Source organism: Oncorhynchus gorbuscha, linkage group LG23 (assembly GCF_021184085.1).
Source record: "Oncorhynchus gorbuscha isolate QuinsamMale2020 ecotype Even-year linkage group LG23, OgorEven_v1.0, whole genome shotgun sequence".
Lineage (NCBI taxonomy): Eukaryota > Metazoa > Chordata > Actinopteri > Salmoniformes > Salmonidae > Oncorhynchus > Oncorhynchus gorbuscha.
The window spans coordinates 54,783,720-54,811,181 of NC_060195.1; the positions used below are offsets into that span (position 1 = coordinate 54,783,720).

Here is a 27,462-nt window from a genome sequence, read left to right on the forward strand (position 1 = left end):
GATTTACTTCACCCATTTTGTTTTCTTGTAGGCCTATTTTTGGGGGTCACTCACTCCATCAGTCACTGCGGGACTTTGTGAGGATGAGGCGGAACTATAGTTTGCACAAAATTGTTTCCCCCGGTCACATATCAGAGGGACGCACATTTTGTTGTTGTCAAAAGATTTCCCACGTTGTTAGCTAGCTCGAGCATGAGTGTGGTTTCGGAGACAGATTGTATCTTTATTTAACTCAGTAACTAAAAGACAGTATGGTTGGAAAGATAAAGCGGGTCCGTGAAAAGCTTCATCAGGCTGCGGTTAAACTTGACAGTCCTCCGTCCGGTGGCGCAAGATCCACAGATTTAGAAAAGGCACCGATTCCTGTGATCACAAGTGGTTCATTCATCTTCGATGTAAACAAGACAAACAATGCACAGCTGCACATAAAGAAGGATGAAAACGCGAAGGTATTTTATCAACACATAATTTAACGTTCGCATGCCAACTCCGTCTCTTTTAGATGGTTTAGCTAACATTATAGCTAAAGCTGTTAGAACAGTTAACGTTAGCTAGCTAACAGTTAGCTATTTCACTAGCTAGCTAACGTTAGTTGTCAGCTAGTTAGGATCATAATGTATACATTTAGCTGGCTATAGAGAAATTAGTATGAAGCGTGTATTTTTTGCATGATATTTATGTTGGGTGTCAATGTGGATGTTCTCTTCCAACAGAAACCACTGAGTTCCTTTCCAAGTGGAATCTTTGCTGGCACACAAATCAGCCCTGAAGCCCTCGTGCAAACTCTGAAGTGTGAAGAACCATCCAATGACACTGGTACACCTGCACAGAAAGGTAAAGACACTTTGATTGTCAACCAAATGTTTAGCTCGTTAATCCGTGGAAATCTGCACGAGACTACTTGTCTGTGTGTCTCAATAACGAATCATATTCTACCTTCAAGCACATGCATTTAATTTTCGTGACGTTTTAGCTCCCCAAAACGTCCTGGAGACATTGTTTATTTCCAGCCAAATCAACCAGGCACATAGTATTTTTCTGTACACATTATGTCATTCTCTCCTACCACAAGAGGGCAGAAAATACAAAGGGATCAATCGACTGAAAGTGACTTGTGATGTGAGGATGGCAACAGCTCAAGTCTATGCAGTATATTGCTTACCATTGGTATAAAAGGTGTAATGAAGAAAACTAAGTATGATGGTAACCTATAGATAAGAAACTAACCATCCAAATGATTGCTTATATGGAGGCTTATTAGAACCCTATTTCATTTATTCAATCTTATTCAATCTGACATGTTTTTTAACAGTGTATATTTTTCCGTTTATGTTTCCATGCTACATGCACCTGCCAACCTCTCCCTGCTTGAATCCTAGGCTCTTTCGAGTAAGTTTAAGCCCAATGTTAGTCAGTCAGAGTGGCTACTCCAGCTGCAGTGGCAGAGCTGCAGCAAGAAGCCCATCTTCCGTATTCGACAACAGAGAACCGGTTCTATTTATAGCCTCTCTGCAGCATAAATAGTTCATGCATGAAATCAAGGTTCAGTTCAGCCGCCAAGCTCCCCTGAATCAGTGTTTCTCCCTGACTAGATGAGTCGTGGCACCGCTGACGTACAGAGGAGGCTGGTGCTGCAGGGTGTAGTTCTCTTGGTACGGTACCTCGCTGCGGCCCCATGGGAATGCATCAGGTGGTCCTGTCCCTTGTGAATTACAGTGTAACAGTGATGTCGATACACGGTGTGTAGTAGTCTGTCCTGACTCTTTGTCGGAAAGACTGTTGGAGAGATGTATTGAGTGTCACTTTTACGGTTTGGATTTCTCAGCAAGGTTGTTCCAATGTCTTGTTGTCTCTTGCTTGTTTAGGCTTTTGTCTGTAGTGCATGGTGGGAGAGGTGTTCAGGGGTGCCCGGTCCCTGGCTCGCTCACTCAACCTCTGCAGATGGTGTCTGGCTGTTCCCTGTAGCTAGTGAGCAAGTATTTAAATAGCTTCAGTTTCTGCATTCTGCTGTTTCTTTCCTCTTCTATCTCTCGTCCTCGCTTACAGACGCACACACACTGCTAATGAGTACTCACTCTTCAGCTTTTTCTTGCATTGAAGCTAAAAGCGTGTTTAATACGCTGGATGTGTGTGATCTATTAACGACGGGTATATTTAGCTGTGTCTATTGATTAGGCTAACTAATTAAAGCAAGTGCTTTCCTGGCTGCTGACAAATTTATGAAATAAAAAAAGGACAGGGCAATGAGATGCAGTATTCCATCTGTTGCCATGGTGAAATGCTTGTCAGTGTGCTCTTGTTTTCACAAAACAGTGTCTGAAGACAATTATATTGACCTCTTTGTGAAATGGTTGGTAGGTTCTGGAGAGCAAAATCTAATTTGACAGTACGTTAGTGGGAAAATAAAATTGAAGCGATATAAGTAAGGGTTTAATAAGAATGCTGCTTTTAAATCCTGTCCACGGAAATGGTATGAATTGGATTTTTACCATCTCATCTAAGCAGACAGACATTGAGAACTGTAGGCTCTTCTAGCTGTGAAAGCTGCTGTGATTAAAGCACTGCCTCCTTCTACACATTAACAATAGAGAGCAGTTATTTTAGCCTACAGCTTATCATTTCAGCCAAATGCTGTCAATTTGTCGTGTTAATAGGGGTATTTCACCTGAATGATCCCAAAATCACTTTCACTGATTCTACTACATTAATATTACATTTCTTTTGGTTCATCTTCGCGAGCACCCCGTCCTTGGCGCTGTCTTGTTTCTGCCCACAGGGATTAAAGCCCCCTGGTTTCTGTTCAGGCATCTATTCAGCTAGCCACTCTACTATGCTGTTCATTATAAAATACTCTGTTCTCTCAGCCAGAGCAGAAAGAAGCAAGCAAATGCTGTGAGTGTGTCATGTCTTTTCATCCATTGCCTCTTGTATAAGGCCCCCCTTGGGGCTTGTATCCGAGCAGATATAAACTCTTATCTGCCACTTTTAATTCGATTGATTTAATTAGTATTATTATGCACACTTACTGTTGGTGCTTGGTATGTTCATTGGCAGCAAATGCACACTTTGTGTGTGCATGTTTGTGCTTGCCTTTTGCCTAGTTAAATAAAAATAAATAATTCCCCATCCCGCTGACTGAATATCAGTCTCTGCAGTTGATTTTTTTTATTAGGCCTATTCAATTGCCTTAGTTCATAGTCTTCACCAGGGCTCTATGCTGACCTTTTTTACATGTATTTTTTACAAGGAGCACATGTGCACCTAAGTTAAACAATTTAGGAGCTCAATTAAAAATATTTAAAGCAACAAGCTGTTTTCTTTGTAGTAGTGGTTCAAGCACTCAGTGTATTCTCCAAAGCTGCGGTACAGTGAAGTAATCATTGCAACAATTGTCTGGGATATTTTTATTTTCTAGTCACACTGGTGCGCCTAAATTAAAATTCCAGGTCGCACAGCAAAATATTTGAGCTCATTATGCGAGAAAAACGGTCGCGCTGCAGAGCCCTGTTCACTTCCACGTGTTCTGTGCTACATTAGTCTTGACTAGAAAACTCTATTTCAAAGAGCAGAACTCCTTGCTGCCATTCCACGGCGTGATGTTCAAAGTGATGTCTGCGGCAATCGATCATTCAGTGACCACCTCTGTTTTGACAAAGAGCCCTCTCTGCATTTTTTTTAATAGGGGATATCCGTATCTGAGCTGGGACCCTGTGAAACCACCTTCATCTTTTTTGTCAGCTCCCGAAAGGCACTACACCTCCTCTCCTCCGCCGACCAGAGAGCTGCCTGTCAATTATGCCAGAGAAAAGGGGAAAGCGGAGAGGCTATGCGGGGGCAAACCCAAGCAGGAAAGGAAATATGCAACTTTCCCAACCACTCATAATAAAGCCTAATCGAGTTTCACGTTTTTGTCACGTGCACTAGGTACAGTGAAATGCCTTTCTTGCGATCTAATCGGTGCTATCTATTTCACTGTGTGCGGAGAACCCGATCCTCTCTGGGGGTACAGGGAGGACCAGGGAGGTGGTAAGTAAGGCTCTCTCCCCACCACAAACAGCCACAGGTCGGGTTGAGTTTCACCCATCAGCAGTCCAGGACCAGGGCTGTCAGGGGCGGGGATGCAGCAGGAGTAGAGATGCCTATCTCGCCCCTGTACCTCTGCTGCTACAGCAGGACAACCCATGTTGTTGACACCGCGGTGGCAGATTAAAGATTGGACCTGACAGGGAGGAACTAACTGCCCTGTGATGAAAGGTGGTGTGTGTGTGTTGCTGCTGGAAGAGCTGTATCTGAGCCTGGAAGATACACGTAGAAATGAAAAGAGAGCGATGAAAATACTTTCGCTTGGTTTGATAGTTAATTTTATGCCACCATGTTTTGGCTTGAGATAAACACTGATATTGAAGCCGTTTCCGATATAGGGTTAGAGATGACACATTTTCTGCAAGGATTTATTAGTTGCCGTGATACACCCCAGGGGTTAAGAATGACCCTGATTTGTGATGTGGTGGCAGGGTCTTGTCCTGGCCCGTCTATCGCCATGGCAGCAGCAACAGCAGTGTGGGTGGCTGGGAATTGGTGAGGTCATCCTGTCAGTGAGAAGCGAGTCAGTAACATCAGTAGATCTAGGTTGTGGTTCGGTGTGGCTCAGTTGGTAGAGCGTGGTGCTTGGACCGCCAATTATCGTTGGTTCCATTCCCTCTGGGGGACGCCCATATGGGAAATATATGTGAACATGACTGTAAGTCATGGGATAAAAACATCTGCTAAATGGCATATATACAGTATATGAGGTTAGTTGGAGTCAGTGTCACACTTTGTCTTCCGAAGTAGTAGTGATGGGGGGGGAGGGAATCTATACAGTTACATATCGCATGTGTATATTATTTTGGATGATAATTGTATCGATACTTTGACTCGCAAGTATCGATTTATGAAAACAGTTATTTTTGAGTTACCCACATGAAAAAAATACTATAGTATAGTATAGTATACTATATATAGTATACTGTAGTGTTACTACTTTTATATATTATAGTATTCACTGTAGTGTTTTTTTGTTTTTGTCTTCAGTCCCCTAATTTTTTTTTATTTTTTTTATTTTACCTTTATTTTACTAGGCAAGTCAGTTAAGAACAAATTCTTATTTTCAATGACGGCCTAGGAACAGTGGGTTAACTGCCTGTTCAGGGGCAGAAAGACAGATTTGTACCTTGTCATCTTGGGGATTACTAGTCCAATGCTCTAACCACTAGGCTACCCTGCCGCCCCCCTAAACACTTCAGTGAATACTGTAGTATTTACTATTGTGTTTTGTATTATCTTTGAAAGAGCCACCACTTCTTTCTCACTTACAACCTACGAGACAAATACTAAACGAGCACATTTTTCAGAACCTATAAGTAGGTAGGACTGGAGTCTGAATGGATAGTTCAGAGCTTCTGCTCTTCTATAACCTGTAGGGAACACAACATACTTAGCATGTAGGTTTTTCAATCATGGGTGCCACAAATTGGGGGAGGGGAATAGGTGGGGTATATGCAAATTAATTCCTGTTTTAGTATTACTGTAGTTAGTCTGGTGTTTTACTGTCGTATTTATTACAGTGTTTTTTTTGTGTGGATAATACTGTAATAGTTACTATAGTATTCTATAGTGTACTACACAATTCTATAGTAAGCATTACAGATTTGACGGATACTACAGTGTATAGGATAAGAGCGTCTGCTAAATGACTTAAATGTAATGTAAATGTAGTATACTACAAAATTATATAGTAAGTACTACACATGATCAAGGGATACTACAGTGTGGAATATAGGGCGGCATGTAGCCTAGCGATGAAGAGCGTTGGCCCAGTAACCAAAATGCTGCTGGTTCGAATTCCCGAGCCGACTCGGTGAATAAAAAATGCCGGTGTGCCCTTGAGCAAGGCACTTAACCCTAATCCAGAGCGATTTACAGGAGCAATAAGAGCTTTTGTGTCAAATGGCCTTTTAGAAGTGCTTTGGTGTACTTATGAATGCACGAGTCCCCTTTCCCCCCACATTTTAATAAAGTCATACGAAGGTTTTACTATGCGTAAAGTTTCGAATTCATCCTTGATTTACTAAATGTGTCATGTATTTGAAAATAAAATGTAAATCATTAACACACAAGAACATTAGATTAATAAAATATTTAATCAGTCTTTTTATTTATTTAACTAGGCAAGTCAGTTTAAGAACAAATTCTTATTTTCAATGACTGAATTGTTCAGGGGCAGAACGACGATTTTGACCTTGTCAGCTCGGGGATTCGATCTTGCAACCTTTCGGTTACTAGTCCATCGCTCTAACCACTAGGCTACCTACCGCCCCAGTCTTATGATTGAAAGGGAAAAGGGGATACCTAGTCAGTTGAACAATACTTATTTTCCACCATAATTTGCAAATAAATTCATTAAAAATCCTACAATATGATTTTTGTCTGTCATAGTTGAAGTGTACCTATGATGAAAATTACAGGCCTCTCTCGTCTTTTTAAGTAGGAGAACTTGCACAATTAGTGGCTGACTAAATACTTTTTTGCCCCACTGTAGTTGTTGAGAAATTGTTAGGTTAGATTACTCGTTGGTTATTACTGCATTGTCGGAACTAGAAGCACAAGCATATCGCTACACTGGCATTAAACATCTGCTAACCATGTGTATGTGACAAATAAAATTTGATTTGAATTCGCTGCCATAGAAATTCACTTGGCTAAAAGGTGACCCACTTTCATGTCTCCAGCTAGGCTATCACGAGTTCAACTCGAGAGTGGGCCAAAGTTACTATCACTATCTAGATTTGTAGTACACAACTCTGATCTCTTTGTGAACCAGTTGCTGCTGTTATCCTAAGGATGAGCTTTGGTCGGGATCTGTCAAGTATTTGCTTCCCGGGTAAAGAAGCAATGAGAGCAGAGTACAATTGTCACTACCGATCAATACCTTACATAACTGCTGCTTGCCAGACCCAATGGTTTTTATCCACATTGCTCATCAACCGTGGTCATTGAAATGACTGTAATTCTATTTGTTGGCAGACTGTTGTTTAACCTTTCAACCTTGTGGCTGGGACAGCAGGAGATCAATAAGGAACCAAGTAGAAAGCAGGCCAATGCAGCAGCACACTCACCCACCATGAGCACTTTTAACCATGTTAGCTAAAGCATGACTCGGATATGGAGGATATTACCTCAATGTAGATTATTCGTCAAAGTGAATCGGTCTATACCAGTGTTGGGGTCCATTTCAATTCAGGAAGTACTCTGACACCACAATTCCAAATAAATTCCAGTGCGTTTCAATGAAAAAAAAAAATGTGTAATCTGAATTTGCTTTACCTTCGAAATTGATTGGAGTTTAAATGAAATTGACCCCAACCCTAGTCCATACCATAATGTTTGTTTGCATAAAGAGAGAAGCTGTAGGGTGTTTTTTAATAGCAGTGAATAGGCGAGGAGGTGGCAGGGGAAAGATAAACACTATGAATTCCCTCACGTGTGACTGACTCCCACTGTCCCACACTGACAGTTCCGTCGCCGCAGAATGATATTAGCTACCACCACACAACCCGGACATCCCTGCCAGCTCTCCCTGCCAACCACGCTCCTCTCCTTTTAGTTTTTTTCCTTCCTGCTATTATTAGAGGAGAGTCATTCCACCCCAAGTCCTTTACAGTGTGGACACTGTATTGTATTATAACTAGTTCTTTCCTCCTTCACTTTTCTTGATAAGCCATATCTGTTTTTAACACGTTACGGTACCTATTCAAATACACTCTACAAGACAGCTAGACTCGGAGATGGACAGTCACAGTACAGATTATTAGTAATAATTAGGTGGGTTCTTAGAAATGTCCTATTTCACACGTGTGAATTGGACATAAAAAAAAAAATGTATATCCGAACTCACGCTGAGACACCCTCTGAGAGCGGGGTCATGGCCAGTAAACGTAGTAGCTACACTCAACCCAGTACAGTGATTAGGACCCCAAGGCCAATTCCAGCACACACGCACATTCCTGTGTGTTTCTAATGTGTGTCTGTTGTACCAAATGTCTGTTTTCAGAAATGCAACGCGAGGACTGTGTTTTCAAAGCTTACATTTCAACTGGAAGTACCTTTTTAAAGCCAGAGTCCTCAGTTGCTACATCCATTTTTGGACTTAATATAAATGAATGCTGTACCCATTGAAGAATATAACTTTACATTTACATTTACATTTAAGTCATTTAGCAGACGCTCTTATCCAGAGCGACTTACAAATTGGTGCATTCACCTTAAGAGCTTAGTTCAACTATCATACCCCATCAGAACCCAAAATATAAGCTTGTTTACTCCAATGTTTGTAAAGAATGTAAATATGAACAAACACTGGATTGCCTCAAAACATGGTTAAAACAAACTAAGAAAAATGATAATGAATGGTCAGCCCTTGTATCCCTAGCTCTGTCTATGAGTTTAAGAGTGGTTGCATTTCTCCAGGCCCATCCCTCAGTGTTTTACCAAAACCGAGGCGGGGTGAAGCTTTGTTATTTTTATTCTAGCTTTAACAGAATACTTTGCTGATGCACCCCATGTCAATGCCTCGTACCACCTGTCTGTCGGCCTCCATATAGGCTTTATCCAACATCCGTGTTCTATCCTGCTGCCTGCTCATCTAACCCAAGCTCATCTGCGTCGTTAAATGAGATGCTATTGATCGGCGAGGTGAAGGGAGTGGTGCCCCATTAAACAACATCTCCAGGCTCTCTGTCTCTGCACTGCACAATGCTGTAACCTCAAGTTGCCATTCAATGATTGGAACTTTCTAATTGAACACTAATGATACAGTTGAAGTCTGAAGTTTTACATACACTAAGGGTGGAGTCATTAAAACTCATTTTTCAACCACTCCACAAATTTCTTGTTAACATAGTATAGTTTTGGCAAGTTGGTTAGGACATCTACTTTGTACATGACAAGTAATTTTTCCAACAATTGTTTTCAGACAGATTATTTCACTTATAATTCACTGTATCACAATTCCAGTGGGCCAGAAGTTTACATACACTAAGTTGACTGTGCCTTTAAACAGCTTGGAAAATTTCAGAAAATGTTATGTCATGGCTTTAGAAGCTTCTGATAGTCTAATTGACATCATTTGAGTCAATTGGAAGTGTACCTTTGGATGTATTTCAAGGCCTTATTTCAAACTCAGTGCCTCTTTGTTTGACATCATGGGAAAATCAAAATAAATCATTCAAGACCTCAGGAAAAAAAATTGTAGACCATCACAAGTTTGGTTCATCCTTGGGAACAATTTCCAAACGCCTGAAGGTACCACGTTCATTTGTACAAACAATAGTATGCAAGTATAAACACCATGGGACCACGCAGTCGTCATACCGCTCAGGAAGGAGACGTGTTCTGTCTCCTAGAGATGAACGTTCTTTGGTGTGAAAAGTGCAAATTAATCCCAGAACAACAGCAAAGGACCTTGTGAAGATGCTGGAGGAAACGGGTGCAAAAGTATCTATATCTCCAGTAAAACAAATCCTATATCAACATAATCTGAATGGCCGCTCAGCAAGGAAGAAGCCACTGCTCCAAAACCGCCGTAAAAAAGCCAGACTACAGTTTGCAACTGCACACGGGGGCAAAAATCGTACTTTTTGGAGAAATGTCTTCTGGCCTGATGAAACAAAAATTATAACTGTTTGGCCATAATGACCATCATTATGTTTGGAGGAAAAAAGTGGTGGCTTGCAAGCCAAAGAACACCATCCCAACCGTGAAGCATGGGGGAGGCGGCATCATGTTGTGGGGGCGCTTTGCTGCAGGAAGGACTGGTGCATGTCACAAAATAGATGGCATCATGAGAAGAAAAGTTATGTGGATATATCGAAGCAACATCTCAAGACATCAGTCAGGAAGTTCAAGATTGGTCGCAAATGGGTCTTCCAAATGGACAATGACCCCAAGCATTCTTCCACAGTTGTGGCAAATTGGCTTAAGGACAACAACGTCAAGGTATTGGAGTGGCCATCACAAAGCCCTGACCTCAATCCTGTAGAAAGTTTGTGGGCAGAACTCAGTTACACCAGCTCTGTCAGGAGGAATGGGCCAAAACTCACCCAACTGATTGTGGGAAGCTTGTAGAAGGCAACCCGAAACATTTGACCCATGTTAAACAATTTACAGGCAATGCTACCAAATACTAATTGAGTATATGTAAACTTCTGACCCACAGGGAATGTGATGAAATAAATACATTCTGAAATAAATCATTCTCTCTACTATAATTCTGACATGACACATTCTTAAAATAAGGTGGTGATCCTAACTGACCTAAAACAGGGAATTTGTACTAGGATTAAATGTAAGGATTTTTTTTTATTGATCCATCATCATGGTTATTGTCATTTACAGACTAAAACAACATCTACCAAACTAAACACATCCCCTTGTTTAGTTTGACAGGAATAATATATTATCATTGAATAGGCAACCACAAAGTGCTGTAGGATCCTCAGAAAATGTTGTCCCAGGTTACAATGTAGCCTATTCAGAGAAAATCCGTCGTGGCACTGTGTGTTGACATAAGGAACATGAGAGTAAGAAAAGTCCCTACGAGAGATGCTGTAGCGTTTGGGTCCCATTCAGTTCGACTTTATCCTCCTCTCAGACATGCCAGTCAAGGACTGCTGCATTGCTAATTACAGAGCCAATTCCGTCAGTAGGCTCTGCTAGCTATATATAGGGCCAGGCTGCAACACTGACACTTCATTTTCCCAAAGTCATGGAGCAGCGCATCGATCCTGTTTCTCTCGATTTCGTCAACAGAGAGTAAAATCACAGTGGGGGGGGATTAAAAAATAATTTCAATTAAAAAACGCAACGCAAAATACTGTCACCTGCCCTTTCAGATATCAAGGTTGTGTTTTGTGTTCAAAGCAATTCAACCGTTGTACTGTAGTTTTAAATGAGTGATTTGCTTTTCAATTACCAACTCCATCTCATTTTCGCTCTCTAAAATGTATACATTTTCCACTAGACACTCCAGTGATATGGTCGACAGTGATAATACGCATACTGTCCAGCATCTGTTATTGTCATTGTCCTACAGGAAGCAACGGTCTGTGTGATAACCTCTGCTCTTATCGCCCATTGTCAGTGACAACTCTTTCTTTGTCAGGAAGGGCAGAGATGGGAACAAATGCACACACACTCACAAACACACCACTGGGGCTACCCTATGCACAGGGGGCCTGAACGTGGTTGTCCCAATCGCTGAAAACATTCCATCCCAGGACAGGATGTTTTTCTAAAGAGGGAGAACTAGATATAGTGGGTAGTGTTTTCTGTTCTCAACCCCCTCCCTCTGTATCTCTCTCCTTTCTCCATGCCTTTGAACCAGGAAAGACAAGCCACGTGTCCTGATCTTAGCCATGTCTTCTTCTGACGCGCTCACAACACTACTGTGATTACTTTCTCCCTTTGAGCCTAACATTTTTATCCATGGTTTGTTTTAATGATAACACGTTACAGGATTTTATTTTTCCTGTCAAATCAAGCTCTCGCTGGGAAATTTCCATATATATATTTTTTTACACCCCAAACTCAAATCTATTATTATAATTCTATTCAACTGTGAATTATTTCTTTGGCAATCGGAAACATTTTACTGAATCCGATTATCTTCTGGTAAAAGATCTGGCACATTTCAATTTCCAAAGCATTATAAACAGTCGTCACTCTTCCTTTATCGTTAATGAATTGAATTGCTTTGAATGTCGAATTGCTTTGAATGTCGATGAATTGCTTTGAATGTCGATGAATTGCTTTGAACGTCAATGAATTGAATTGCTTTGAATGTTATTTTCTATTGTTGAGGATGACCTCATCACATACCCACGAGGAGAAGCCGCAATGCATGTTTTCTCGACTGAATGTGTGAAGTACCAGTGCAACATTGTGGATGCACATCCACTCACTCTCCTGTCTGTCGGTCTGTCTGTCTGTCTGTTCCCAGTCCCCGAGGAGAAGAAGCAGCAGACGAAGAAAGAGAAGATGAAGGAGAGGCGAGACAGGTGGCTAAACAGTGAGTATTACCACAACTTAACATAGATCTGACTCGTACTGTTTCTATGAGGGAGACCCTCCTGTTTGTCAGCAGGAATAAGGCACCCTCGCAGAGAGTTACACATAATCAGGAACTTTATTTGCAGGAACATATGTGACTAATTTGGTTCTGTACAAAGAGAGATGTTGAATGAATATACTGTACATAATAAACACATGATAATGAATGGCTAAGCAGATACACCATCACACATGTCCACTTGGAGAGAGACTGAGGAGGCTCTGAGCAGGCCAGGGGACTGAGTCCGGTTCCATAACAACCACCAGACCCTAGCAACCGATCAGTGGCCTAGTCACAGAGGTCAATAGGAGAGATTGGGGAGCCACTTCATGACCCCTTGATCTGTGGAACTGTTTGGGGATTGGTGGAGTGAGCTTCATTAAGTGATAGGACTCGCAGGCGGGGGAAATCAATTTTTAATTGTCACATGCTTCGTAAACATCCGGTGTAGACGAACAGTGAAATGCCTACTTAGAAAGAGCGTAAGAAATTAAAATAAAATAATATGGTCCTTCTGTAGCTCAGTTGGTAGAGCATGGCGCTTGTAACGCCAGGGTAGTGGGTTCGATCCCCGGGACCACCCATACGTAGAATGTATGCACACATGACTGTAAGTCGCTTTGGATAAAAGCGTCTGCTAAATGGCATATATTATTATTATTATTATTATTATTAACTCAAGTAATAAATACACAATGAGTAACAATAACTTGGCTATCTATATACACAGGGTAACATTACCGAGTCAATGTACAAGGTAGATATGTACAAATAGGTAAGAATAAAGTGACGAGGTAACAGGATAGATAATAAACAGTAACAGCAGCGCATGTGATGAGTCAGAAGAGTTTGTGCAAAAAGGGTCAATGCAGATATTCAGGGTAGCTATTGGTTAATTATTTAACTAACTATTTCGCAGTCTTATAGCTTGGGGGGTAGAAGCTGTTCAGGGTCCTGTTGGTTCCAGACTTGGTGCATCGGTTCCGCTTGCCATGCGCTAGCAGAGAGAACAGTCTATAAATTGGGTATCTGAAGTCTGTTAACAATTTCAACCTTCATGTTTTTGCCTTTCGACACTCCCTAATCCCGACATTGGTGCTCTCTCCCAAAAGCGTTTGAATTGATAAAATGTAGAATTATGCCTTTTGTGTTCAAAAATGTTTGAAAGGCAAGACATAGATGCCTTCGGGACATAACAGCATTAGGTTGGTGCAATGAGAAGCTGAGGTTTCTGCGCTGTGCCAGTCCAGCCCGGGACAGAGCTAGCTGTGTCTATGTAATTACAACCCCTTTTTAAAGCTACAGTCTGGCATTTGTTATCCAGCAAAACCAGCAGCCCTCTGAAATGACCATTGAACAGATTCTCAGATCCCTTATTGCGCTTTTAACACCACCACCTACTCTTCTAGAATTGTGATCACTTAGTAACCCAATCTGCTGATCCAATCAATTCTCTGTGTAACACAAGATGTCTCCTCTATGCATATCATTAGGCGCTAATGGTCCTTTTGACTCCATCTGAAATTAGAGACAGGCTGTGAGCCTCAGACCTCTGCAGTTTTCGGAAATTAACAAGGAGGAAGAAAGAAAAAAAATTGGATAATTGCTTTTCTGTCGTAGACCAACTGTATTCCAGGAAGAGGCAGGGCTGTCTGTATCTGCAGCGTGGCGTCCTCTGGATCTCTACTGATGAAGATGTGCAAAATACGTGTTGACGGATAAGGGTTATTATTCAGACTGTATATTCCAGAGGTGATTTAATGCCCAATGTGTTCCTTCATTTAGCCTAAATAAGACCGACAGAGGTGGCAATTCAGTCAAAGCCACATTGCACGAGTATCTATTCTACAGTTCTGCACAATCTGGAAATAGCCTAAGGATTAGCCTAAATGACATGAACAGTGAATAATTTTTCAGCAGACATATATATATTTCAATTTTACCCCCTTTTTTTGCCCCAATTTCTTGGTATCCAATTATTTTTAGTAGTTACTATCTGTTACTGTCTCATCGCTACAACTCCCGTACGGGCTCGGTCGAGAGTCATGCGTCCTACGAAACACAACCCAACCAAGCCGCACTGCTTCTTAACACAGAAGCCAGCCGCACCAATGTGCCGGAGGAAACACTGTGCCCCTAGCAACCTGGTCAGCGTGCACTGCGCCCGGCCCGCCACAGGCCCGGTAGTGCGCGATGAGACAAGGATATCCCTACTGGCCAAACCCTCCCTAACACGGACGACACTAGGCCAATTGTGCGTCGCCCCATGGACCTCCCGGTCGCGGCCGGCTACGACAGAGCCTGGGCTCGAACCCAGAGTCTCTGGTGGCACAGCTAGCACTGCGATGCAGTGCCTTAGACCACTGCGCCACCCGGGAGGCCCTTTCAGCAGACATTTTAATACCTTCAACACATCCTGTTTATGATCTGATCGTATCCACTAAAGTCAGAATTTATACTTAAAGCCATAAAGTTTAATGACCCTCAATTTTCAACTGTTCACGAACTGTACGTCTGCACCGATGACATCTGGTTTGAATATTCCTCCCTGGCTCTGATCACAGTATTTATTCAAGTCTGTGGTGATGTAGGGTTTAGTGTTTTGCTGCTGATACTCCAGTTGATACTCACAGTCAATTACATGGGCAAGTCTGCACATACGAAACCATATGGCTCATAGTCATCATAACTCATGGCTGAAATGGATAGGATCAACACCACTCTATGATGAAAGCCAAGAGGCCCAAACCACCATTGCTTTTAACCATATTCAAGAAAGAGAGATTCTCCTCATACACTATATACTGTATACAAAGTATGTGGACACCCCTTCAAATTAGTGGATTAGACAATTTCAGCCACACCTGTTGCTGACCGGTGTATAAAAATCGAGCATACCGCCATGCAATCTCCATACACAAACATTGGAATGGCTTTACTGAAGAGCTCAGTGACTTTCAACGTGGCACCGTCATAAGATGCCGCCTTTCCAACAAGTCAGTTCATCAAATTTCTGCCCTGCTCGAATTGCCCTGGTCAACTGTAAATGCTGTTATTGTGAAGTGGCAACATCTGGGAGCAACAATGGCTCAGCCGTGACATGGTGGGCCACACAAGCTCACAGAACGGGACCGCCGAGTGCTGTTGCAAGTTCCAAACTGCCTCTGGATCAACGTCCGCTCAATAACTGTTCGTCGGGACCTTCGTGAAGTGGGTTTCCATCTAAGCAGCCGCACACAAGCCTAAGATCACCATGCGCAATGCCAAGCATCGGCTGGAGTGGTGTAACGCTCTCCACCATTGTACTCTGGCAGTAGAAAAGTGTTCTCTGTAGTGGTGAATCACGCTTCACCATCTGCCAGTCTGACGGACAAATCTAGGTTTGGCGGAGAACGCTACCTCCGACAACGAGCCAGGCAAAATTGTCCAACCTCAGTGTCCAACCTCAGTGCCCAACCTCACTAATGCCCTTGTGATAAATGGAATCAAGTCCCTCCAACGCCTAGTGGAACGCCTTCCCAGAAGATTAGAGGCTGTTTATAGGAGCAAAGTGGGGCCAACTCCATATTAATACCCAAAGATTTTGGAATGAGATGTTGGTGTCCACATACTTTTGCTCATGTAGTGTATCAATGCCATTCTACAAAGGGTTTTAGGTAATCTTGGTAAGGCTACTTATTGTTGCGGAGGCACATCATTGACATAAATTAAGTCTCTGCTGCTTGTGCCATAATAATAAATAATAATAATATATGCCATTTAGCAGACGCTTTTATCCAAAGCGACTTACAGTCATGTGTGCATACATTCTACGTATGGGTGGTCCCGGGAATCGAACCCACTACCCTGGCGTTACAAGCGCCATGCTCTACCAACTGAGCTACAGAAGGACCACTATAATGGAAACATAGTAACGTCACCCCACTCCTCCGCTCTCTCCACTGGCTTCCAGTTGAAGCTCGCATCTGCTACAAGACCATGGTGCTTGCCTACGGAGCTGTGAGGGGAACGGCACCTCAGTACCTCCAGGCTCTGATCAGGCCCTACACCCAAACAAGGGCACTGCGTTCATCCACCTCTGGCCTGCTCGCCTCCCTACCACTGAGGAAGTACAGTTCCCGCTCAGCCCAGTCAAAACTGTTCGCTGCTCTGGCCCCCCAATGGTGGAACAAACTCCCTCACGACGCCAGGACAGCGGAGTCAATCACCACCTTCCGGAGACACCTGAAACCCCACCTCTTTAAGGAATACCTAGGATAGGATAAGTAATCCTTCTCACCCCCTTCCCCCTTTAAGATTTAGATGCACTATTGTAAAGTGACTGTTCCACTGGATGCCATAAGGTGAATGCACCAATTTGTAAGACGCTCTGGATAAGAGCGTCTGCTAAATGACTTAAATGTAATGTAAATGTAACCTCCCTGAACCATCAGACAAGCAAAGCGTCAATACAGGATTAAAATTGAATCCTACTACACCTGCTCTGACGCTCGTCAGATGTGGCAGGGCTTGAAAACCTTTACGGACTACAAAGGGTAACCATGACACGAGCTGACCAGGTTAGCAAAATGCCTTTTATGCTTGCTTCGAGGCAAGCAACGCTGAAGCATGCACGGGAGCACCAGCTGTTCTGGATGACTGTGTGATAATGCTTTCGGTAGCCGATGTGAGCAAAACCTTTAAACAGGTCTGCAATCACAAAGCTGCCGGGCCAGATGGATTACCAGGACTTTTGCTCAAAGCATGCGAGGACCAACTAGCAAGTGTCTTCACTGATATTTTCAAACTCTCCCTGACTTGAGTTTGTAATACCTACATGTTTCAGCATGTTTCAGAAGACCACCGTAGTCTTAGTCTCCAAGGAAGCGAAGGTACGGGGTGGTAATGATTACCGCCCCGTAGCACTCACGTCGGTAGCCATGAAGTGCTTTGAAAGGCTCACGTCAACAGCATCCTACCGGATACCCTAGACCCACTCCAATTCGCATACCGCCCCAACAGATCCACAGGTGACACAATTTTAATCACACTCCACACTGCCTTTTCCCACCTGGACAAAAGGAACACCTATGGGAGAATGCTGTTCATTGGCTACAGCTCAGCGTCCAACACCATAGTGCCCACTAAGCTAAGAACCCTGGGACTTAACACCTCCCTCTCCAACTGGATCCTAGACTTCTGACAGGCCGCCCCAAGGTGGTAAGAGTAGGTAACAACATGTAGGCCACGCTGATCCTCAACATTGGGGCCCCTCAGGGGTGTGTACTTACTCCAATCCTGTACTCCCTGTTCACCCACAACTGCGTGGCCAAACACGACTCCAACACCATTATTGAGTTTGCAGACAACACAACAGTGGTAGGCCTGATCACCGACAGCGATAAGACAGCCTATACGGAGGAGGTTAGAGAACTGGGGTGCCAGGACAACAACCTCTCCGTCAATGTGAGCAAGACAAAGGAGCTGATCGTGGACTTCAGGAAAAGGTGGGCCGAACAGGCCCCCGTTAACATCAACGGGGCTGTAGTGGAGCGTGTCGAGAGTTTCAAGTTTCTTGGTGTCCACATCACCAACGAACTATCATGGTCCAAACACACCAAGACAGTCATGAAGAGGGCACGACAAAACATTTTCCTCCTCAGGAGACTGAAAAGATTTGGCATGGGTCCCCAGATCCTCAAAAAGTTCTACAGCTGCACCATCGAGAGCATCCTGACCTGTTGCATCACCGCCTGGTATGGCAATTGCTCGGCATCTGACCATAATGGGCTACAGAGGGTAGTGCGTACGGCCCAGTACATCACTGGGGCCAAGCTTCCTGCCATCCAGGACCTACAGTTGAATTCGGAAGTTTACATACACTAAGGGTGGAGTCATTAAAACTAATTTTTCAACCACTCCACAAATTTCTTCTTTACAAAGTATAGTTTTGGCAAGTTGATTTGGACATCTACTTTGTGCATGACACAAGTAATTGTTTACAGACAGATTATTTCACTTATAATTGACTGTTTCACAATTCCAATGGGTCAGAAGTTTACATACACTAAGTTGACTGTGCCTTTAAACCGCTTGGAAAATTCCAGAAAATGATGTCATGTCTTTAGAAGCTTCTGATAGGCTAAATTACATCATTTGAGTCAATTGGAGGTGTACATGTGGATGTATTTCAAGGCCTACTTTTAAACTCTTTGCTCTTTGCTTAACAACATGGGAAAATCAAAAGAAATCAGCCAAGACCTCAGATTTTTTTTAGGCCTCCTCAAGTCTGGTTCATCCTTGGGAGCAATTTCCAACCACCTGAAGGTACCACGTTCATCTGTACAAACAATAGTACACAAGTATAAACACCATGGGACCACACAGCCGTTATACCACTCAGGGAGGAGATGCATTCTGTCTCCTAGAGATGAACGTACTTTGGTGCGAAAAGTGCTAATATATCCCAGAACAACAGCAAAGGACCATGTGAAGATGCTGGAGGAAACCAAATCATTCTCTCTGCTATTATTCTGACATTTCACATTCTTAAAATAACGTGGTGATCCTAACTGACCTAAGACAGTTAATTGGCGGTGTCAGAGGAAAGCCCATAAATTTGTCAGTCTCCAGTCACCCAAGTCATAGACTCTTTCCTCTGCTACCTCACAGCAAGTGGTACCGGAGTGCCAAGTCTAAGACCAAAATGCTTCGTAATAGCTTCTACCCTCAAGCCATAAAACTGCTGAACAATTAATCAAATGGCCACCTGACTATTACATTGCCCCCCACCCACCCCCCCCACCCACCCCTACCGACATGTACAAATGACCTCAACTAACCTGTATCCCCACACACTGAGTCGGTACCCCCTGTTTATAGCCCCGTTATTGTGTAACTTTCTATTATGTGTTTTACTTTTGCTTTTATTTGGTAAATATTTTGTTAACTCTTCTTGAACTGCATGTTATTGTGTAACTTTCTATTATGTGTTTTACTTTTGCTTTTATTTGGTAAATATTTTGTTAGGGCTTGTAAGTAAGCATTTCACGGTAAGGTCTACACTTGTTGTATTCCGCACATGTGACAATTCGTTTTATTTGATTTATATGCATTTTTTTGTGTGATATTTAGAGATCAGCTCCATCAAGCTGGCGAAGGAGCAACAAGTGGCCCAGGCTAAGAGGGCGGCCATGCCCGTTGTGGGTGACATGAGGCCACTGGCAGACGCCCTGCCAGAACTCTGCCAGCTCATCCCCGCCACCACCAGGACCTCCAGAAAGGCCTCCAGAAAGAATAGGGTGTAAGTACACATCCCTGTGGAACACCCCAACAATACTATGATTTCACTAGGATTTTTTGTCAGAGGAATACGTGAGCTCATAATGTCCCAGTGGTTGGTCTCAGGGGCCGCTGGTAGAAGGGGCCAGCCCAGCAGCAGTGCTTCAAGGCGCTGTCACTGGGGTTAATGAGCCATGTTACAGGACAGACCTGGATGTAAATTCCCATATATTTTCCACACAGTACATTATGACAGAATCAGAGTGCCACAGCACACAATACTACCCTACCTCTACAGTATGGCCTTCAGCACAGAATTATTCAGACGTTAGTAAGTCGTTTTGAGGTGTAGAGGACAGATTTAGCTTCTGTGGCAGGGTTGCACATATTAAGGAAGCAATTCACTTCCATTCAAAACAGGAAGAAGGAAGAGAATTGGGGTGTATTCATCTGTTGGATTCCATTGCAAAACATTTGGTCAAAACATTTTTGCAACAGAAACCGTTTACTCGAAACGGAAAATGTTTTGCAACAAAACCTTTCTATTAGACAAATGCAGGTAGGTCCCTCCCTGTTTCATTCCATTTGGTTCCTAGCGTAAACGGTAAACACACCAAACATTTTGCAATGGAATTCGACCAATGAATACACCAATGGGTTAGATTATGCCGTAAAATGCACTAAATAAGAGGGGAAGAAATCGCCTTCAACGGCAATCCTGCAAGTAAATGAAGTCTGGTATTGTTCTGAGGACAATTCAATTGTGCATTATAACATTCCTCTTTGGTTTCTGGATGCTTCCAGGGTTATTTATTGCAGTCAAATTCAGCTCAGGAAAGCCTCAGTGGAGCTTGTTTATTGTGATGGGCAGTTTTTCACTCAGTCATAAATGTCTGTATGACTTAATGCCTTGCTTTTGTTTTTTAATGCACTACTGAAGCTCTCTTTCTTTCTCTCCTGTCTGTTTCTATCTGTATCCCTCTCTCTCTTTCTCTCTTTCTCTCTTTCTCTTTCTTCAGCTTAAAGATAAAGTAAACCAAGATGGCGAGCTCAGCTGAGCACACATTGTTACAGTTAGGAGGTAGCCCTATCAGACTCAGAAAAGCAATGCACCTTATAGGTCGTATAAAAGGGCCCTTTAGACTGTTCCAATACATGTAATTACCTTTTTGGTTCTTACAAAGCCTTCCGTCAGAGTCCACGGAGACATGGTTGCTAGGCAGTGGCGAGGTTAGCTCACTTCTCACAAGTTCCTTCTTCCAGGAGTCCGAAGTAGCAGGCACTATAGAGAAGGTCAAGAACAAGTCTCGGAGAAAGGTTATTTGTTGATGAAAGGCAGTCTTTTGATGAAGACCAGGAGCTGGATGTAGAGTATTGCTTTTGTACCCGTTTTTGATATGCCTGTTGTATATTCATACAAGGAAATCATGTGAGGCTTAATACTCGTCTCTCAGGCTGACATATGGATGTATTTGAAGTGTGAAAATAGGGATCCTAACATATGCCAAGGCCAGAGATGTCAGCAATGACTATAAGTGTGTGTGAAGTGTGAACAAGACAGACTTATGACCACCGGCTGTGTGACACTGGAAATCCTCCCTGACTGAAGTTAGAATTGTGGAATTCTCCAGAGTGGATAAAAACAGTACCAGGCAGATCATGTTAATGGAATGGAACATTTGTTCTTTTTCCATTCCGATGATTTGTTTTGACTTAATGTCAGATTAATATTCCTTCAATTCCACCTTTTTTTCAAAATCCTAAAATGTCTTTGTTATGTAAAAAAAAAATGGAATTAAAGGGGACCTGTACCTGAACTTTCACCCCCAGAGGAAGGTTGTTCGTCTTGACACTGACAGACACCTCCTTGAAGAAGATGGGGGTTGTGTGGTTCAGAGTGCAGATGGCGCCGATACATGCTGGCCTACCCATGACAACTTGGACCCTTTTGCCGTGTATGTGGTAGATAGAATGTTTGTTGGGCAAAAGATGCGTATGTACACTGGGGTCTGAAGTTGTTGACACCCTTGATAAAGATGAGTAAAAATGACTGTGTAAAACAAATAATCAAAGAGATTTTGTTTAACATGTAAGGTGTCGCCCGAGTGGCGCAGCCGTCTAAGGCACTGCGTCGCATTGCTTGAGGCGTCACTACAGGCCCGGGTTCGATCCCAAGCTGTGTCACAGTGGCGGCCCAGCGTCGTCCGGGTTGGGGACAGTTTGGCTGGGGGGTTTACTGTACTTGGCTGGGGGACTTTACTTTACTCATCGTGCTCTAGCAAATCTTTTTGGCGGGCCGGGCACCTGCAGGCTGATCGTTGGTCGTCAGTTGAACAGCGTTTCCTCCAACACGTTGGTGCAGCTAGTTTTCCGGGTTAAGAGGGCTTGTGTTAAGAAGTGAGGTTTGGCAAGTAATGTTTCGGGGGACGCATGACTCGACCTGCGCCTCTCCCGAGTCCGTAGGGGAGTTGCAGCGCCGAGACAAGATCGTACTTGAAATGAGGAGAAACAGGGGGTAAAATAAAAACAAATGACAAGTAATCATTTTTTTCTCAAGAAGGTAGGGGTCAAAATGATTGACACTCCTTTTTTCAATACCCCACATTGCGAGGATAACGGCACTGACCCTTTTTATGAAATGTTTTATGAGTTGGAGAACACATTGGGATGGCTCTTAGACCATTCCTCCACACAGAATCCTTCCAGATCTTTGATATCTTTGGTTTGCGCTTATGGACGGCCCTCTTCAATTCAAACCACAAGATTTCAATGGGTGTCAAGTCTGGAGACTGAGATGGCCTTTGCAAAATGTTGATTTTGTGGTCAATTAATAATTTCTGTGTGGATTTTGATTTTTGCTTGGGGTTATTGTCTTGCTGGAAGATCTAAGTGTCAGTCTCCTGGCAGAGGCAACCAGGTTTTTGGCTAAACATGTCCTGGTACTGGGTAAAGGGCATAATGCCTTTGACCTTAACAAAGGCCCCAGGACCAGTGGAACCGAAATAGCCCCATAATATCAAAGATCCACCACCATATTTAACAGTAGGCATGGGGTTATTTTCTGCTCATGCATTCTCATTTCCAAGTCAAACCTACCACAGGTGTGCGTGGCCCAAGAGCTATATTTTCATGTCATCCAGAAAATGTAGACGCCCAGAGTTTGCTAAACGGCGGTTAGCCGAGGTTTGAAATGAGACTGTATGAGCAGAAAAGAGCCCCATACCAACTGTATAATATGGAGGTGGATCTTTGATGTCATAGGGATGTTTTCCTCCACTGGTCCTGGGGGTATTACTTGTTAAACAAAATATATTTCTCTGTGCAATTGTATTAGTATAAAATAATCTTAATTTCCCATTTTTTTTAAAGCATGCAATATAGATCAATATTTGAATTATTTACCTCACACAAGCCTTGTGAGCATAAAAATTGTGTGGCCTCCCTCGTGACGGCGAAGATAATTTTTCCCGTTTTAAGTTCCTGCAATTCTACACATTTTGATATGGGGCGGGAGATAAGATTGTCACGCCATGGCCTTAGTATTCTGTGTTTTCTTTGTTATTGTGGTTAGGCCAGGGTGTAACATGGGTGATTATGTGTTTGTCTTGTCTAGGGGGTTTTGTATATTGATGGGGTTGTGTTCAGTATAGTATTCTAGGTAAGTCTATGGTTGCCTAGAGTGGGTCTCAATCAGAGGCAGGAGTTTATCGTTGTCTCTGATTGGGAACCATATTTAGGCAGCCATATTCTTTGGGTATTTTGTGGGTGATTGTTTCCTGTCTCTGTGGTTTTGCACCAGTTAGGACTGTTTCGGTTTTTCCACGTTTTCTTATTTTGTATATGTATATTGTTCACGTTATCATCTTTCTTAAAGATGTTCAATCATAACCACGCTGCATTTTGGTCCTCCTCTCCTTCCCAGGAGGAAAACCGTAACAAAGATTATGCAATTTTACAGCGAATTTCCTGCAATTCTACACATTTTGCCATAGGTTGGGTGCAAATGTTTGCCGTTTTTGAATATAATAACTGATGATGAATGGGTCCCAACCCGGTCGGTAATTCGACCATGCTTGCTACAAGTTTAGATAGCTGGCCGCTAGACTAATTTACCAATCAATTTTTGGGGGCTGACATGGGCTAATTGAGTGACTGCTGATGCACAACCAAATTTTGAAATTGCACCTTGTGTATTCTATTATTCTAACTCTCAACAATAAGTTGAGACCCCCACTGAGTTGTTTTTGTTTAAATTGGTCCGCAGGCCTACAAAAGGGGTACAGCCCATGGGCCGCCAGTTGCCCATCCCCGCTATAAACCAAAGCCTTCAGGCATTATTTACTAACTAGCTATTCAGCCAACACATTCTCTCTTCAGTTGCCAAAGATATCAAGTTTTCAGTTGTGTTCCATCTGTGTTATTATGGGCAGAGTTGATATTTATGATAATATTTGATTAATTCCCGAGTTGAACTCTTGTAGCTGTCCTTGATGGACCTTTTAGACTAGACCTGTGTTTACTGTAACTCCACAAGGCTGTTTTCACCTTTGACCTTTGGCTTCCCCACTGCCTCCAAGCTAGCTGCAGTTCCCATGACCCCTCTGGTGAAAAACACATTTCTTGGGATTGAAATAGTTTTAATCCGCAAGCAAATCCGTGTCTTCCCTTTTCACTCTTGTCTGTCAAACTTGTCACAACTCGCAAGAGCATATGTTTTGTCCCGTCGTGCCCTTGTTATGTCTTTGCTGATGTGTTTGGTAAACTCAACATCCATTTTGCCATAGAAAACAAGGTTTTTCTGTACATCACAACTTGGCATGGTTACTTGGTTGGACAAGGCCAGAATGGATAATTGGTGGATCAGCTCAGTTGGCCGGCCTCCATCTCTGTCTGTTGTTAATAAATTAAGTACTCGTCTGTCTGGCCCCAATCCTAAATAACTAAACGCATACAGGAAAGTCCTAACTATGGCACTGCCTGGAACGATCGCACATGGGCAGCACATTGTGGTCCTAAATGCCTTTTTTTTATACCTTTATCTTGTTTTTAATCATAATCATTCCATATGAAATCAGTCACCTTTTGACCATCTTTATAATTTTGTCTTTCCCTCTCAGGCCAGTGAAGAAGAAGCCAGAACCAACAGACTTCAGCCTGATGAAGCCAGCACAAAAACGCAAACTCCTGTAAGACCTCACATTGACCTGTACCCGAACATGGCCAAACCACCACTGATGATCACATATCTAACTTATTATTCTCCATGAGAAAATGATACGAAGCTAAAATGAAAATGTTATCCTGCTGATTATCAGAGCAACCAAGATGATACACTGCCCATCTGCTATTTACTTTTACCGTTATTATTACTCTTTAAAAAAAAAAAAATATTACCTTACAACTTACGTGTTTTGTTTTGGTCTCAGGGAGAGTGAGACCAGCCGGTTTAGTGAAGCTGTGAAGAACCTGGCACACAGCAAGACTAACCCTCTGGCAGCTATTGGTGAGCATCTGAGGAAGAGACTGAAGCAGGAAGAGGAGCAGGGGCCTAGCTAACCTGTTCGACTGGAGACGCCATTTGGATCTGCAGTTGAGCATCCCCACCCAGAGACAGGGATCGTGTTTGAGATCGACTACGTTGCAGTCTGCAACTGCAGACTAGCTGACTGATCTAGAAATAACCTTGCACCCTAAATAACTACTTATTATAATTGGTAGATCAGTCATAAAATTGATGCTTTTGAACACGGCCATGACACAAGAAAGCCCCTGCCTTTTTTATTTAAGGGCAACCCTGTTGCCTGCATCCCTGTTCCCTGTGCTCAATCTACCAAACCTGCCAAAATCAATGAGATCTTTTGATTGAAGTGGTTTTGGTCATTGTGCACTATACCAGTAAAACATCAGAGGACTTACAGGTTGTCTGAGTAACGGCGATGTTTACGACACCTAATTAGATCATGCCCCCAGTTCTGGAGAAGTTGAAAATGAATAGTTACTCTTGTGAATGAGGAAAAATAAACTGATGTTGTAAATGTTGAGATTAGATCTGTCATCAAAATGACTCCTTTCAATTTTTGTACAGTATCTCTTCCACATTTATTTGAGGCGATATTAAAAATGCAGTACGGAACATTAAAACTTGCCTTTCATTTTGTATAACACCATGCATGTGTCACGTCGTGATATTGCTGAATATGAATTTAGATCAGATTGGAAGTCATGTTCTGAATTCATTATATTCAAACTGCGATCTGTAATCCCAAGGCCTGAGGCTCAGAACAGCAGCATATCCATGGAAACCAACCCGTCATAAGTAGCAACGGCGGTGTGCTACGCAGGTCCAGAAATAGAAAGGAAACATCTTCAGCCTAGAACTGATGATAAACATGGACGTAGATGGACACTTCAGACTGTTAGAGCCACAGAGGTTACATCCCAAATGGCCCTCTATTCACCATTGCGCTATTTTGGGCCCAGGTCAAGAAGAATAGTGCATTATAGTGAATGGGATGCCATTTGGGATACAGCCAGAGGCTACGGAGAAGATTAAGAGGGAACGAAGAAAGAGATCAGAGATGGGGGGGGTGGGCCTAGAGGTTCATTGCCCATTCAGGCACCAATCTGATTACCTTTGAGAGAAGAAGAAATAGCCAATTAATAGAAGGTATGTTTATTGCTGGCACAGGCCATTAGCATCCATTAGTAATGCATGATATGATTGGATGAATATCTATAGACAATAGTGCTGGGTGATTCCTAATCAGAGTTGTGTAGCCGATACATGCTTAGTACTCTGCATGTAACAGGGATATTCTGTCCTTCATATCAACACAGGTTGAAGACTGATAGCCAGTGGACCTACTGTAGATTGATCCTGTGGTCCTCTGGAGCTCAGTTGGTAGAGCATGGCACTTGCAATGCCAGGAAAGTGGGTTTGGTTCCCAAGACCCACCCGTATGTAAAAATGTATGCACGCATGACTCTATCTCTGGATAAAAGCGTCTGATAAATAGCCTCTATCATTATGATCTGTTGATGGAGGGAGTAGGTCTAGGTTACTCCATTATGAATCATGTCAGCCTCTATGGCGGTCAATGAAGCATTAATACAGTTTATAGTGCAAATATCAGTCCGCTATTACCCCCCGGTTACAGGCTAATGTTTTAATCATTACAGTGCAGGCAATTGCACTACTATTCAGCACCACCTATCCATCCTGTTTTAATTTCAAATACTGGGCATGACCTTGTAACAAGAAGCAAAGCTGTTCAGTTCCCCACTGCCTATTTCAAAACGATACATGGAATTTGTGCTCTGTATATGTCAGTAGGGTTACACTAGTCTCTTGTAACAGAGGTTCTCGGTGTGAGGTTCGGGTTACTCTGACAGCTTTGTGAGTGATTGCTCTAGTCTTCCGTCCAGTATAGGGGCTTTAAATGAGCAGTGCTTCCACTGGTACTCTGGGTAGCAGGCTGTTGTTACTGTGATGGCCAATGTCAGTGGGAGAGCATAGTGTGTGATAGATATGCTTTTCAACTAAACTGCAAATCATGATCTGTTGCTCTCCACTCTACATGAGTGATGTGTTGTCTTGTCTAATTCATTTTCGTGAACACATATCCTCGGGTGGTTTGTAGATGTTTTTCTAGAACCCGGGGACATTTTAATGTCGGTCTGTTGTATATTCTGTCTGTTTTTGTCTGTATCCGTTCCTCAAGCCCAGCTGCCCTATTTCTCATACATTACCCATACTGTAGTTTTATCGTGCATCTGCAGTACCATCCATGACTGTTTCATTAGGCTCATGTTCGACACAGTCATCTGCTAGTAACCTCCTCATTCATGAGGGAATTGTGCTTTATTGAATGCAGCACTATGCAGAATGACTCCATCAGCGGTAAAGAAACTACAATATTCCCATGTCTTTAGTGGATCTGATGGTTAACTAACTGGATGTGACTGTTAGCCTCAAATGCTCTGTTGTCGGCTGCAGTCTTCAGGACATCGGGGAGTGACTCACCATACACCAGAGTGCAGCTATTATGTGATTC

The 27,462-nt window shown here is 42.8% G+C and overlaps 1 protein-coding gene across 1 annotated transcript; it reads left to right on the forward strand.

Moving 5' to 3' along the window:
• Window positions 1-136: 136 nt before the first annotated feature.
• Window positions 137-25,575, forward strand: LOC124011671 (ribosome biogenesis protein SLX9 homolog). Its single transcript, XM_046325139.1, has 6 exons — window positions 137-449; window positions 714-834; window positions 12,038-12,106; window positions 19,262-19,430; window positions 24,526-24,594; window positions 24,835-25,575. The coding sequence occupies exons 1-6, from the start codon at window positions 252-254 to the stop codon at window positions 24,962-24,964; spliced, it is 756 nt and encodes a 251-aa protein (XP_046181095.1). The 5' UTR covers window positions 137-251; the 3' UTR covers window positions 24,965-25,575.
• Window positions 25,576-27,462: the final 1,887 nt, after the last annotated feature.